This window comes from Trichomycterus rosablanca, chromosome 17 (assembly GCF_030014385.1).
Source record: "Trichomycterus rosablanca isolate fTriRos1 chromosome 17, fTriRos1.hap1, whole genome shotgun sequence".
NCBI lineage: Eukaryota > Metazoa > Chordata > Actinopteri > Siluriformes > Trichomycteridae > Trichomycterus > Trichomycterus rosablanca.
The window spans coordinates 26,954,212-26,970,760 of record NC_086004.1 but is presented as its reverse complement, the minus strand read 5'-3'; the positions used below and the strand labels follow the sequence as shown (position 1 = coordinate 26,970,760).

At 41.3% G+C, this 16,549-nt stretch overlaps 1 protein-coding gene across 3 annotated transcripts in view; it reads left to right on the top strand.

Moving 5' to 3' along the window:
• Positions 1 to 15,710, top strand: part of wwtr1 (WW domain containing transcription regulator 1) — a 57,385-nt gene extending 41,675 nt beyond the window's left edge. For 2 of the 3 annotated variants that reach the window (XM_063012691.1, XM_063012693.1), the window contains 4 exons: positions 4,388 to 4,689; positions 9,892 to 10,019; positions 10,190 to 10,302; positions 11,481 to 15,710. In XM_063012691.1, coding sequence (XP_062868761.1) covers positions 4,388 to 4,689; positions 9,892 to 10,019; positions 10,190 to 10,302; positions 11,481 to 11,662 — 725 coding nt within the window. In that variant the 3' untranslated portion in view covers positions 11,663 to 15,710. The remainder of the gene's footprint in view (positions 1 to 4,387; positions 4,690 to 9,891; positions 10,020 to 10,189; positions 10,303 to 11,480) is intronic. The other variant, XM_063012692.1, reaches the window with a different exon arrangement.
• The last annotated feature ends 839 nt before the right edge of the window (positions 15,711 to 16,549 follow it).

The following is a 16,549-nucleotide window of genomic DNA, read 5'->3' as shown; positions in this document are numbered from 1 at the left end:
GAACAGAACTGATTTTGGCAGATACAGACGGATTTTCTATGTAGCAGCGAGTCGTTAAACAGCTTCGTCCAGGAAACATCTGCGTTTTGTTGACATTTTGACCTTTCATTAAGTATTGAACAACCACTTCCACTTAAATCCATAAGTAGTTGTCTGTCTGCCTGTACCAGGTCCATCCAGGAATAAGGAGGTATTGAAATGTTCGTCAGGTCGCGCAGGGGACGACAGCATTTAGTCTAACGAGAAAATTGGTTAAACGCCAGTTCATGTGTTTTCAAGCAGCTCTTCAGTTTATTATGTAAGACTCCCTGAAGAAAACCATTTATAGTATAAATACAGTGCACGGTGGGACAGAAGATGGATAGAATGTCGTTTCCACCCCCCTTTTCAGGGTAAAGCTACAGTCACGTCAGTAAGTGTTTAAATTCGCTTGCTAAATGGACATGACAACACTGGGACTGGAAGTCTGGAGACGGAATTAATTTATCCATAATCCATTTGACCCTTGACTGTTTGCAAGTTAGGAAATAATTCTGGTTTTGCCAGCTCTGTGTATTGAATGTAACTTTATATTAACTTTATTTACACAGAATTGTTCCACGCTGAGGCTGTGCTGACACCCATTTGCTCGTCTGTCCTAGTTGGTTGTTAGTAAGCTACACTGAGTCAGCGGAGTAAACAGTAAAAAGCATTAATGTAAAAGACGCTTAAACCCTCTAATTCAGCCTCCCCCAGTGACTGAGCAACATGTTACTACATCTTTATAGAATTATTATAATCTGGTTGGGTAATCTTACATTTCAGCCTGGATATTATGTGTATTACGCTACCTGTGCACAGTTAATACTTGGTAGTTCTGATGTTAGTTAATAAAACAAATATACACAGATCAGGCATAACATTATGACCACCTCTTCATCACGGCACCTGTTAGTGGGTGGAATATATCAGGCAGCAAGGGAACATTTTATCCTCAGAGTTGATGTTAGAAGCAGGAAAAATGGGCGAGCGTGAGGATTTGAGCGAGTTTGACGAGGGCCAAATGGTGATGGCTAGACGACTGGGTCAGAGCATCTCCAAAACTGCTGCTCTTGTGGGGTGTTCCCGGTCTGCAGTGGTCAGTATCTACCAAAAGTGGTCCAAGGAAGGAACAGTGGTAAACCGGCGACAGGGTCATGAGCGACCAAGGCTCATTCATTGATTCACGTGGGGAGCGATCCAACAGACGAGCTACTGTAGCTCAAACTGCTGAAGAAGTTAATGTTGGTTCTGATAGAAAGGTGTCAGAATACACAGTGCATCACAGTTTGTTACGTATGGGGCTGCTTTGCCGCAGACCAGTCAGTTAGGAAGGTGGTCACTCATAATGTTATGCTTTATGTGTATCTATTTATGTTTTAAGGATGACTTGAATAAAAAAAAATAATAATAAAACAAAACATGGCTGTCATGGGCAGATAAGATCCATGAGCATTTCATTGGCTTTACTGCTATAATGTACATTTCTGGACCCTATACCAACTCACAAAAACAATGCCACCCAGTGGACCCTGATGGTTGCTACTTATGGCCATGTTTAGGGGTCCAAACACCATAGGTCCCAGAACCCTCATGTTTTCTTCTTTTTTTGTTATTATTATTGTGAATATAAATAGTCATGAGCAAGTGAGGTGTAGTGCTAAGAGCCATGCTGTTGTTAGCATTGGTGTCTGAGTTCTGGGGGTTCAAATCCCGGGATGGGCTCACAAATACAGAAGGCGCATGGTGTTAAGTGAACACTATGGCCATTATGGGGCGCATAACAGTGCACCCTTAGTGCTGGTCCCAGTCTGGATAAACACTTTGCATCAAGGAGGGAATCCAGAGTCAAAATTGTGCCAAATCAAAGACATGGATAAATAATCTGCTTTTATGACGCCTAATGGGAGCAGCCGAAATAAATCTTTCGTAGTAAATAATTAAATGTTTTTAATTTTTTCTTATAAGTTGGAAATTTACTTTGTAAAACTGCTAAATCTTCTTTATTAAGTAAGCTGTGGCGGCACTGTGGCTCGGTGGGTAGCTCTGTCGTCTTGCAGCAAGAATTTCCTGGGTTCAATTCCTAGGTGGGGTGGTCTGGGTCCTTTCTGTGTGGAGTTTGCATGTTCTCCCCACGTCTGCATGGGTTTCCTCCTGGAGCTCCAGTTTCCTCTCACAGTCCACAGATGTGCAAGGGAGGTGAATTGGAGATACAAAATTGTCCATGACTGTGTTTGACATTGAACTGATGAATCTTGTGTAATGAGTAACTACCTGTCCTGTCATGACTGTAACCAAAGTGTGTAACGTAAAAATTCTAATAAAATAAATAAATAAAGTGAGTAAGCTGTAGGATTAATGCAACATTTTACTAAAAAAAATATGATATAATGATTTGATGTTAGGTGATGGGTTATGATGTGTGTGTGCGCTGGGCGTAACTCTCCATCTTCAGGGTCCTGTTGGAGGTGGTGACAAAGACATTGCCAGCGACTGTGATGTAATAAAGATCAAATTTAAATCAAATTTATGTCTATTTAAAACAATTATCTTTCATTCATCAAGTGTCCAAAGAGATCATCATTTTATTGGGTATACTATTTAGGTGGTCATGTTGGTTGAGATGGACCATGCCTACATCTGGCAGCCTAAATTATGTCGGAGAATCAGGGTTCAGTGCCAGCGTGCCCACCAGGCTCAGAGGTTTCGCTCAGTTAGAAATCACAAGGTGCTAACGAGATGAACACGGAGCTGCAGGCCAGCAGTTCTAACCTCAGATAGACTTCTTTTTGTGTTAACACATCTGGCTTTTACAGGAATGTCCTAGCCATGTGAGGGTAGTTTACACAACAGATAAACACAGCACACACACACTGAGACACACATACACACACGAGCCGAACTTGGGCAGCTTGTTCTGTGTGTGATCTGTGGCTTGGATTAAATCTGTAAAGTAAATACCGCGGCTCGAACGTTCCTCTCAGTGGAAAGATCCTTTACTTCAGAATAATAACCTTGCCTTATTAGTCGATGATAAAATAAACCTGACGGGAGGTGAAGTGGCCGTGGGAGGTCTGGATGTGATGGGGTAAATCAAACGCTTTGGCAGCTGGGTGGAATTCTCCAGTGGGGGGTCTGGTTGTGCCGTCCAGGTCTTTCTTGTGCTGTAACTTTGTCTCTGTGTTGTCCTTGGAGCATGACGTCTTTTCTCACTGTCTGTTCAGTCCAGAGGTCAGAGGGTGTTTATTCTGAAACGGAACAACCTAGAACTGGTTCTTTTTTATGTCCTTTGCCTTGTCAGTGATTGACTAATTCCAAAAAGCCCTTCAAAAACAGACAGTACACTGTTGCATTTAGCAGATGCTTTTATTAAAGTGACCTACAGTACTTTGACAGTATATTGTCTAAGCAATTGAGGCTTAAGGACCTTGCTCAAGGGCCCAACAGTGACAACCTGGAAGTGGTGGACTTGAACCGGCGATTACTAGCCCAGTATCTTAACCACTAGGCTACAACTGCATATTTTTTTCTGAATTAAGAATATATGGTATGCCAGCTTGTTTGGAAGTTCAGAGTGCAGGGTCAGCTATTGCACGGCGTCCCTGGAGCTGAGAGGGTTAGGGGCCTTGCTCAAGGGCCCAACAGTGCCTGCATGGCAGAGCTGGAATTCCAACTCTCAACCTTTCAATTGATAGGGCAGTTGTAGCCTAGCGGTTAAGGTACTGGACTAGTAATCAGAAGGTCACTGGTTCAAGCCTCACCACTGCTAGGTTGCTGCTGCTAGGCCCTTGAGCAAGGCCCTTAACCCTCAATTGCTCAGACTGTATACTGTAACTGTAATGTAAGTCGCTTTGGATAAAAGCCTCTGCTAAATGCCAAAAATGTAAATGTAGTATTTAATCAAGAGTACTTTTAAAGTGTTCCGCTCTACATCTGCTGTGTACTACCCTGGAGCAGTATTATATGAGTAAAGTATTCCTCTCTGCCTCTCCACATCTGTCCTGCTGTTTTGTTGCAAGCACAAAGCCGCTGTAATCTGGTCTGATCCTGTTCTCCCTAATGGAGCCACCATGTGTAACAGAGAAGGACCTGTCAGAGGAAGAGGTTTGCATCATCTCTAACCGTAAACACTTGGCGTCTGGGAGCTGTCCTCCAGGGTGTGCATCTGCACCGTGGCGCCTAAAGTTGTCTCACCATCATCCTCCTTAATACATAGCCATTTTTTATCGCGTGCCCGATGCCGGCCAGCTGTGTCACAACAGGAAGTGATCCAGCGCAGCAGCCTTCATCAGAGTCTCTTATAAACGAGACAGGAATGATAAATAGTTATTACAGTGATTACAGATTGTTCTGTTTGTGTCTCTTACAGTGTTGTCCCAACATCAGCACCATCAGCAGCGTCTCCAGCACGCCCAGCACCAGCAGCTCCAGCAGCAACAGCAATGTCAACAACAACAACAACAACAACAGCAGCAGCAGCAGGTACAAGCCCAGCCTCAGGCTCTGGGTTCTATTGGCTCCATGCCACAGCAGCAGAGCTCTCAACCTGGCATGATGGGCATGGCGAACCCACTGAACGCCCAGCATCAGCACCAGCAGAAAATGAGACTGCAGCGCATCCAGCTTGAGAGAGAGCGCATCCAGAAAAGGCAGGAGGAACTCATGAGACAGGTGAGGATAGAAAACTGTGTGTGTGTGTGTGTGTGTGTGATTGTATTATTATTGTGATGTTCCTAGACTAGGATTGGAGTATATATAATTTATGGGGTTAATATAGGTCATGATTGAATATTATAAGCTACAGTACAGTGTGTCATACCTTTTTAGGCTGGGTGTAATCTCCTTAGGTACGACATGGAGAAACATTTCTCGGATAAACTTTCGAATTTCCCCCATGGGGATCAATTAAGGAATCTTATCTTATTGTTTTTGGATAATCATTGGTAAGTAACCACTTCATCTTGATTGAATATTGGTAGGTTTTAAGCCGACATTAAGACATTTGGGCACAGGTTGGTAATACAGTTCACATAAGGGCGTGTTTTTGGGTGGTAACGATGCTGACACAAGAGAGAACATATTCATTTTTCAAAGACAGAGACAAGAAATGGGTTTTAAACCCGGGTCTATAGGACTCTGGAGCTGTGCAGCACTAATTAGGTCCACCATGATTTATTTGAAGTGAAATACTAGTGGACGTGTCTATAAACTCACTCACAGACTGCTGCTTCCTCTGGTGTGTGGCGCACTGCTGTGATCACGTTGTGTTTCATTGTGTTCTCTAGATACCACAACTTAATTTGTGATTAATATTGACCACAAGGCCACGCAGTGCGTATTTGGACAGACAGACAGACAGACAGACAGACAGACAGACAGACAGACAGACAGACAGACCGACAGACACTTTATTAACCCCCAAGGAAATTAAAGCCCCAGAAGCATGATACAACAGAGAACAAAGAATTAACAGTAGTGGCTGCTAACGTGAATGAGCATTGGTCCGTCCATTACAGCCCTCTTTTTTTTGCAGTATTTTCCATTTTGCCCTGTAGTCACAGATAGGACTGGTGTAGGACTGGTGTAGAACTGATGTAGACCGTCTGCATGTGTGTGTTTTGCAGACTTTGACGGTCTGCATGTGTGTGTTTTGCAGACTTTGACTGTTATCAGACAGAACATGGTGCTGCTTAGTCAGAGCGGGAGAGACGTTGAGCCTTGTCCTGTAAAGTTTGTTTAGAGAGTCGGCGCTTCCGCCCCCTGTTCCCTGAGTTTTTTTAGTCTTCCTGTCCAAGTACATGCAGGACAGGACAAGAAGGTCCAGCTGCAAACACGTAGCTCGTTATCTGTTCGATTCTCTTCGCTTCCTAATGCTTGTTCATCTCAGAATAACAGACACGTGAAGGTTGTGATTTGTTGCTCTGAAAGAGGGGCTTGTTTGCATTGACTCTTCTGCTTTGTGTCCTTCACGTCAGCAGTGCTGGGAAGTGGTCTGATCACAGGAGCTGGGTGACTGGTCACGATGCCTCCTAGTGGTGGCTGTGTTTTAGCCTATTTGGTGCAAAGAGATCCACAGAGTGATGACAAATTAAAGGAAAAACCAGATTCATTGGGTGGAAACATAAGTGTAGATGCTTCCAGACTTTTGAAGAGGGTTTAAGGCACCAATGACAGGCTTGTGTTTTATGTGGCACATTTGTACCGTGATTTGAAAGATCTTTAACCAAACCAGTATGAAAACAACCTTTTTCTAGAAAGAATCAATTCTAGAACAAAATTGGTACAAAAGAGAGCATTTAAAGAACAACATAAGAACAGCACTTGACAAGGATGATGAAAATGATCTACCCTTACTGTTGTAAATTTGCCTTAAAGGTGTAAGCATGGCGTAAAACAACTAAATAAATAAATAAGTACCGTGATTTATACTGGTCCAAATGCTTGACCCCTACACTAAGGTGGTCTGATGGCTCTGCAATGCCATGGAAACAATGTCCTGACATGGTTAAGGTCCACTTATTCATTTAGACGAAAGGGTCAGCGCAAATCTGCAAAGTTACGACTGACCACCTGATCAATACAATAAAACTTTTGATGGGAATAAGCTTTGATAGGTTGACAACACTTTCCCAACTACATTGTTTGAATATAAAGCATTATTGGGACAGTGGTAGCCTATTAGGTAGAACATTGGGCTGACAATCAAAAGGTTAATAGTTTGAATCACAGCTCTGCCATGCAGCCACTCTTGGGCCCTTGAGCAAAACCTTTAACCTTCTCGGGTCCAGGGTCTCTGACCCCAGCTTCCAAGCAAATACTTCTAAACAAGAATATGTACAGGGGTTGGACAATGAAACTGAAACACCTGTCATTTTAGTGTGGGAGGTTTCATGGCTAAATTGGACCAGTCTGGTGGCCAATCTTCATTAATTGCACATTGCACCAGTAAGAGCAGAGTGTGAAGGTTCAATTAGCAGGGTAAGAGCACAGTTTTGCTCAAAATATTGCAATGCACACAACATTATGGGTGACATACCAGAGTTCAAAAGAGGACAAATTGTTGGTGCACGTCTTGCTGGCGCATCTGTGACCAAGACAGCAAGTCTTTGTGATGTATCAAGAGCCACGGTATCCAGGGTAATGTCAGCATACCACCAAGAAGGACAAACCACATCCAACAGGATTAACTGTGGACGCAAGAGGAAGCTGTCTGAAAGGGATGTTCGGGTGCTAACCCGGATTGTATCCAAAAAACATAAAACCACGGCTGCCCAAATCACGGCAGAATTAAATGTGCACCTCAACTCTCCTGTTTCCACCAGAACTGTCCGTCGGGAGCTCCACAGGGTCAATATACACGGCCGGGCTGCTATAGCCAAACCTTTGGTCACTCGTGCCAATGCCAAACGTCGGTTTCAATGGTGCAAGGAGCGCAAATCTTGGGCTGTGGACAATGTGAAACATGTATTGTTCTCTGATGAGTCCACCTTTACTGTTTTCCCCACATCCGGGAGAGTTACGGTGTGGAGAAGCCCCAAAGAAGCGTACCACCCAGACTGTTGCATGCCCAGAGTGAAGCATGGGGGTGGATCAGTGATGGTTTGGGCTGCCATATCATGGCATTCCCTTGGCGCAATACTTGTGCTAGATGGGCGCGTCACTGCCAAGGACTACCGAACCATTCTGGAGGACCATGTGCATCCAATGGCGGTGCCATGTATCAGGATGACAATGCACCAATACACACAGCAAGACTGGTGAAAGATTGGTTTGATGAACATGAAAGTGAAGTTGAACATCTCCCATGGCCTGCACAGTCACCAGATCTAAATATTATTGAGCCACTTTGGGGTGTTTTGGAGAAGCGAGTCAGGAAACGTTTTCCTCCACCAGCATCACGTAGTGACCTGGCCACTATCCTGCAAGAAGAATGGCTTAAAATCCCTCTGACCACTGTGCAGGACTTGTATATGTCATTTCCAAGACGAATTGACGCTGTATTGGCCGCAAAAGGAGGCCCTACACCATACTAATAAATTATTGTGGTCTAAAACCAGGTGTTTCAGTTTCATTGTTCAACCCCTGTATATGTATATATAACAAATAAAGATGTTCTATTCTATTCTAATATAAATCATACACCATGAGTTTTATTCACCTGTTCTGACCCAGTTTGAACACAGATAGGAGATCATCACCACAAAGTCAAAACACCAATTATTAATTAAATAATTATGTTCCATTTCTTCCAAACAGTTCCAAACACTTGACAAGAGGCTTTGAAGCTGGCAGTTAAGGTGGCCTCTAAATTAGTTTTCCCATATGTGCAATGAAAAGAGTGTTTACTGCAGATTCAGTAATTCTTCAGGGGACTGTTTACAAAACGGCTGCCAAAATGAAGTGCTAACCTCCGAGCGGAGCTGTTTAGCTTACCCAGACATCTTTTGGCGGTTCTTTACTCCCCTGAAATCAGATCTTTTTGTTCTGGATTTAGCACGTTTCTGTGTTTTTCTGAGGAGAAAGATGGAGACAGAGATGGTCAGTAAGTTATACATCTGTGTTCCTTTCTCCAGCCCGTCCGTGTTAAAACTGATGAGTCAGTGGAGTCACGTCTGCTTTTGGCTCCCGAAGATTTCCACTGTTTTTCTCCTCAGGACTCCGCAGCTGTTCGCCCAGTGGTCCACGCCCTATCCGTAGCTCTAAGGGAGAGCACTGCTCCGTACTAGCATTAAAACATGTCTGCAGACGGTGCCGTACGGCTCCGGCACATGTTCATAATCAGTGCTCATCACGCAGAGCTGGAGAACAGAACTTTCCACTTGCTTTCCAAAATCCCTCAGCAGGTCCAAAAACACGTGTGTTTGGTGAAACATTTCAGCTTTAAATATTTGCTCTGAAAGCCTCTTGAGATTTTATAAGTATAAATGGAATAAATGTGACAACACTAGCATTTCCTGGACATTGTGTACAGTTAAAAAATTTTATTGTATTATTATTATATTGTTTTAATTAATTGTTTGGATCAGATTTGAACAATCTGTTCTTTAATTACTTTGGATGATTTAAACACATTCATTAAGTCATAGTTCAGTTCAGTCCAAGAAATGGAGAAAACATTACCCATAGTTTTGTCAGTTAATTTAATGGACACTAATGAAAGTGATTTCTGTCACATTAAATGTGTAGGGTCAGCCATTGTTTGGTGCCCTTGGAGTTGAGAGGCTTAAGGGCCTTGCTCAAGGACCCAACAGTGGCTGCATGACAAAGCTAGGATTCGAACTCTTAACCTTTCAGTCTATAACCCAAAGCTCTAACCCACTAGACTACCACTGTCCAGATTATGGCACCATAGTGTAACTAGGTAATAAAGTCTTTGGGTTTGGTTGGTGAAAAGTATGGACATATTTATGTATTCATTTATTTCATAGTCATGCATGTTCATGAATTTCTCCATTTTATGACATTAAAACTGTAGTAACTGTGTTGTTTTTCTTGAGCTTAACTGCCAATGGATGGGGATGTTTGATTATTCGGTTTTCGTTGTCTATCCTCAACCAAACCACTTAGAGCTCAGGGCAAAAACTCAAGACACTACCTGAACTGCTGTGTACCTGCCATGAGGCAGTTACAGAAAAGTCCTGTTACTCACAGAGAGAGAATAAAGATACTGATGTGTAATTTATATCTATCGGAACTACTTCATGCTGCAGGGTCAGCTGAAAAGTTACTGTCACCATGTGTAAACTTTGTATTGACTTTTTAATAAAAAAAAAAAACTCCACACACACACACACACACACATACACACAAAAGTAAAATAAAAACTTACATAATACTTTCATTTTGTAAATTATATGTTCCATTTTTGTCCAGGAGGTGGCGCTCAGCAGACAGATTCCCATGGACTCGGACAACATGGCACCCGTAACTCCTAACATCAATCTAGCTGCTATGAACCAAGGCAACATACCAAACAGTGGCTCAGACCCTTTCTTGAACAGGTACCCACTTCCTTTCCAACCCAGGAAAGCTTTTTATTTAAATGATGCAGTCAGCTTAGACACCCTGTTGTGAAATAAACCACATATGAACTATTTTAGCATTTGTTGCATTGAAGTATTTGCGTTCTCGATCACCTGAGTGAAAAGTCTGTGTGTTTATGTTGTTTTAGTGGGCCGTACCATTCTCGTGAGCAGAGTACAGACAGCGGTCTGGGTCTTGGCTGCTACAGCATCCCAAATACACCTGAAGACTTTCTCAACAACATGGAGGACATGGACACAGGTGCTTATATCCTTCAGTCTATATTTTTTTCACTGCTAGCCAGGTTCCAGTTCAGCCTTTGTCTCCCTTACACCCCTTTTACTTAACAGTTATTTACTGGGTAAATGTTGAATGTGAACACCCCCCAGAATTGGAACGCAGGGTAGATTGGCATGATAATTTTCCAGTTTGAGACCTGTTAAGGTTGGCTTATGCGTAAACGAAAGCTCATACAGTGCCGGGGGAGAGACCAGCACAGATGATTTAAAACATGAACACAGTACTGAAACAACATGGCAATAAACTGTCAGTACTGGAAGGTTTTCTGGATGTGTGTCTGTTAAATAATATTTCTGACAGATGTCTGTAAGACAAGTCCTATTTGGACTTTATTATACTTGCACTAAGCCTGCATGTGACTACAACTTTATGGACAAAAGTATTGGGACACTGCTTGTAATCATTGAACTTATGAATTTCAGGCACATCAATTACTAACACTAAGGTGTAGAAAATTTAGTTATATGATTACAACTATGCAGCAACAGTTTAGGGAAGGAACTTTACTGCTCCAGCATGACTGTCTCCCTAAGACTTGGTTTAAAGAAACTCCAGTGGCCTGCACAGAGCCCTGACCTCAGCACCACTAAACAGCTCTGGAATTAACTAGAACGTCAACTGAGGCTTTCTTGACCAACATAAGGGCCCAGCCATACAACGCCCTTTTGACGGAATGGGCACAAATTCCCACAGACATTACTCAAGTCTAGTGAGAAGCTATCTCAGATGCAATTAATCTATCTGTGATTGTAATCATATATGTCATTTCTTGAGTGCAAAATATTTAAAAGAAATCCAGTGTAGATGTAATTGTTTTACATGTAAATTCTGATCCTGTACATATTCAATGTTTTGGATTGATATTGACACAGATACCAGTCATCTCCACCCCTTGATGGCACTTGATGGTCCAAGTAACAAACCAGCAATGATCAATACTGGTAGTCCCAGTCTCAAGAACCGTTAGTTCCTTTTGGTTCCAGTCAGATTGAGATCATACAAGTAGTACTAGACTTGCCAACAGAAAAGCACAGTTCTGTCTTTCTTTTTCCTGAAGCTTTATAATGAATGGTAAAGTATTTGTATGTCTTTATGAGCAGAAGCATGAGACCAATCAAACTGACGTTCTTTTTCCACAGGAGAAAACATGGTGCCGGTAAACATGAACGTGCCACAGCAGAGCCGGTTCCCCGACTTCCTTGACTCCATGCCGGGTACCAATGTGGACCTGGGCACCCTGGATGGCACGGATCTCATGCCCATCCTGAACGACGTGGAGTCCGTCCTGAACAAGAATGAGCCGTTCCTCACCTGGCTTTAAAGCAGCAGGCTACACGGAGTGGCTAAAGACTGTTAGCATTAGTGCTACCTTTTTACCTACATTTGAAATTGCTCTCCCAGCTCTTTTATTCATATTGTGCCTATGTTGCTTCATTTAAACCAATCCTGTTAGCTCAGAGCCGGGAGAACATAAACCAAAGCGGTCAGCCTGAGAACACACAAGCAGACGTCAATCAGACCGGTCCAGCTGTAGACTGGAGAGAAAATGAAATGTTGTATATACTGTAGGATACACAAGTCTTTACTGTTGTCGTGCAGGTTGATCAAATATGTCATTCCTCTGTTCGGACATGATTGAACAGCGCAGGTATTTTTACTGTCTGCTGCCATGTTTTATTTGTTGATGTAGGGATGCTAGGTAGGCACCAACAGGTGGAGCCATTGTTTTTACTGTAAATGGATAAACTAGCTCTGTTCGAAATGGCATACTGCATACTGACCCAGTATATACTTTATAATGGATACTGCATACTGACCCAGTACATACTTTATAATGGATACTGCATACTGACCCAGTATATACTTTATAATGAATACTGCATACTGACCCAGATAATATTTTATTATGGATACTCTGTACTGACCCAGTGTATACTGAATACTGCCTACTGCACCCTTTACTGAACCAGTATATACTGCATACTTAATATTGAACAAGTACTGCATACTGAACCAGTATGTAAAGCATACTGCATATTTTATACTGACACAGCATATACTGCATACTTTATCACATCACGTAAGCTCGTGCCTCTGAAATGCAGCAGTTGGCATAAACGAATAGACATTTTATACCATGTACTTTTGTGTACTGCTTCAGTATTCCCTTTATTTTTTACTGTAAAATCATCCACATGTGCCCACTGGCATCTGGTGCATTTTATAGATTTTGTTATAGAGTTTGCTTTAGTATTATCAAGAGCTGCATATTTTATTCTGAACCAGTAGATACTGCATATTTTTCCAGCATATTCTGCATACAGCATGGTGCATACTTTATACCAAACCAGTATAAGCTGCATACTGCATACTGACTCGACTAATGCTGTATACTAGATGCTGCATACTTCTTACTAACCTAGTACCTACTGCATAGTTTATGTTGACCTAGTAAATGCGACATTGTTCATACTCATATAGTATATGCTGCATACTGTGTACATGTGTACAGCAGTATGCCATGTTCTTACTCTGTATTTTCAAATTCAGTCAAGTATCCTGTTCACATACTCTAGTCAGGTGGGTTTTTGTTTGCGTAGTATGCGCACTATGCCATTTCGAACACAGCCAAAGTTGGCTTCAGTGTAAGCACATGCATGTTAGCCAATTCATTATCTGCACTAGTGGGAGCTTTAACGATCAAGTACCGTAAACGCGGCCTTATGAGAAAGCAAAACTGCTTTTCTTTTTTATACAAATACCAAATATTTTCTTTTCTTTTTTTTATTGCAACAGTGGTATGTTAGTGGTATGTTAGGTTAGTTTCTAATGAAGCAGTTATTTTGTAGGCATTTTGAGGTTTCTGTTCAAACTGATCTCAGTTTAGCTATCACATCATGTAAGCTCGTGCCTCTGAAATGCAGCAGTTGGCATAGACATAGATTTTATACCATGTACTTTTGTGTACTGCTTCAGTATTCCCTTTATTTTTTACTGTAAAATCATCCGGATGTGCCCACTGGCATCTGGTGCATTTTATGGATTTTGTTATAGAGTTTGCATTAGTATTTATCAAGAGCTATCATTTTTAATAGAGTTTTAGATGTTTTTTTAATGAAATTTCAAAGCACTACAAATCAGCACGAGTATGACGGGAAGTGGATGGTGGAGTAAATGTTGAAGTTTAGCTTTTCATATGCAGTAAATTTCCTGCTTTGTGTTTCTTTACTGTACTGTGATGTTCATTAGTCTGTTTAAAATGAACTATGCACGCCGACCCTCTCAGTGCGTTTACATGCATGCTGATAATCTGATCATTGAACTAGTTATAGCATATTGATTATGTTCATAAGATGCATCGTTAATGCACTCCATCGTTAGTGTAAACAGTCTGACATGCTGTTTAGTGCAGTACTATAATGTTGGAACGCAGCACTTGTGTCCAACACTGCCTTAATGTGCAGAGTGATTTCCTCATATTGGCAAAATTGCTCAAGTTTGCTTTTAGGGTTTTCACATTTTAGCCACAGAAAACCTTTTTTATCAGTGCAAGAAGTGTCTAAGCTAAGACATGCTTCCTCTCCACATGCAGATGGTCTTACTATGTGGATATAGATACATGTTTAACACTATATAAACCAGTTTTAGTCCCTTTATGAGGCGCATAGCTAATATCCACAAGCACCTGAAATATTTTATAGTCATTAATACATTACAACATCATAGTTTAATATTCGAATGGGCTCCATTGACAAATAACAAACAAGCTACCATACTTTAGGTATAAGGAGTATGTTGTTGAAGATGAATCATTGAGATCTAATAGCACTACATTTGATTACTGGCTGTTCATGTGCTAGCTAATCAAACAATACACTACATCATGTCATTCTTATTTTATGTCCAGAGGATTGTATAAAGTATCACCACGTTTTAAACATTTTATGTCACTAATGGTTGAGATACTTTGTGTAGCAAAACATTACAAGCTCTCATTATAAATGTATGTTTATAATAAATGTATGAACATCGAACTACGATCAAAGTAAACATGTAGACATTTTTACAGGTGCATTTAGCAATATGAAGTGCTTCCAAAAACAATAAACATGCATACTCTTGTCGATTATTAATAAATGACAGGTAAAAATTATTTTTAATAATTAGGATTAAATATTTGAAATGAGATCTCAGTACTGCTACATGAATGCACAGCTTTTCTACACAGATCCATCCATGTTGCTGACAGAAATCAGATTACTGACCTGTGTAGACCTGTGTTGAGTTTTTCTGTCACTACCAGCTACTTAAATGCCATAAAACTGGTGAATAGATTTTCCAAGATTGTCTTATATGTAAACGCACTTTTTATAGTCATGTGCATAGAATGACTAATTCAGCTCAACGGTGAACACTTTTATAGCATCATAGTATCTGCAGGGAATTATACAGTGAGAGTATTTTAGGGGATGTATAGACACTCAGACCGGATGAGCGCGGGTGGACGCATGACCTTGCTTTATTTCTTTAGCCCAACTGAAATCCCAACTGATTTTTAATAATAATATTTTTTGTATTGATGTTAAATGAGTTGTTTGCTATTTTCTAGCAGTGGTGATGTACTGTATAAAACCACTCTATAGTGACTAAGCAGCATATGGTTATTTTGTATACTGGTAACAATGAGGGCAGATGAGATTTCATAAAGGGTTTGTGTGTGTGGGGCTGAAACATTCATTTGCAGGGGGGGGGGTGCATTTTTAGGTCAAACTAAGCTCATGACGTCCTTCGGATGGGATTGAATGGTTCAGTGCATACTTTATACAGTGCTAGATTACTTCTTAAGTGCAGAAGATGGAAAACAGAGAGTAAAGGATGTACATTCAGATTTATATCCGGGAGCGAGTGCCCGGTCACTTGCTGATATTTAGTTCTACGTATGAAGCCGTTAATCCAGCACAGAAGCATGCCAGATTCTGTAGGTTTTTAAGAAGGGTGTAGTGTTTGAATCAGATCAGCTACACTTAATAAAGCAATACATGTACACAAAGCAATATGTTGGGCAGCAATAAGAAAGCCACGAGATATGAGAGGGTATTAAACACATTTTCATTACTGATGTGGATCGTTTAGCACAATGTTGCCGCACTAACGGGGAGGTTTGTGTTTGTTAATAGTTGGTGGACATTGGTGGACGTTGAACGCATGCTGGCAGGCTCAGAGAAAACACATTCACACCGAAATCAAACAACTTACTGTGTTTGGGAAATACAAGATAATTCTGAGAACTATAACCTCATAAATCTGAAGTTGACCTGTAACATGATGAACAAAACGAAACAAAAAAAGAATAAAATTGTGTTACCACAGATCGTATGGTGTTTGTGTGATGTTTGACTGGGTTAAGACTGGGGTTGGAACAGATGTACGTACACATATACAGTCTGCTTTATGATTATTGGCCCTTCTGTTGAAGATGAGCAAAAATGGTGATGAATTTACTTATCCTAATCTCACACTGAAAAAAATAATTACACCCAAATCCATTAATAAAGTCTCATTTAGTAAATGAGTCTCAATCACAAATGTGAATGTTTCAGAAACTATTTAAAGTGTTTTAAAGCACTGTTGTTGTTTTTCATGCTTTCTTAAGCTTTTTATTTGAATGCTTCAGTGCAGTCAATAGATTATATCACTTTATATTATATTAATAATTTTACTGCACTTCACATTTGACCACTTTTCAGGTTACAGTTTATGATTAATTTGCCAGTAGTGTCAAACCACGTTATATGTCTTACACAGTCTGTAATTAAACTAGTATAAGTCCTATTATTAGCGTGGATGGCATGGTGGCTAAGTGGGTAGCACTGTCGCCTCACAGCAAGAAGGTCCTGGGTTCGATCCCCAGGCGGGGCGGCCCAGGTCCTTTCTGTGTGGAGTTTGCATGTTCTCCCGTATCTGCGTGGGTTTCCTCCGGGTGTTCCAGTTTCCTCCCACAGTCCAAAAACATGCTAATTGGAGACACTGAATTGCCCTATAGGTACCTAGTCGCTAGGATGCATAAACCAGTGCATTGTAGTGCCGGTCCCAAGCCCGGATAAATAGGGAGGGTCGTGTCAGGAAGGGCATCCGGCGTAAAAACTGTGCCAAATCAATAATGCGGACCACGATCCTAACGGGAGCAGCCGAGGAAATAGAGATTAGT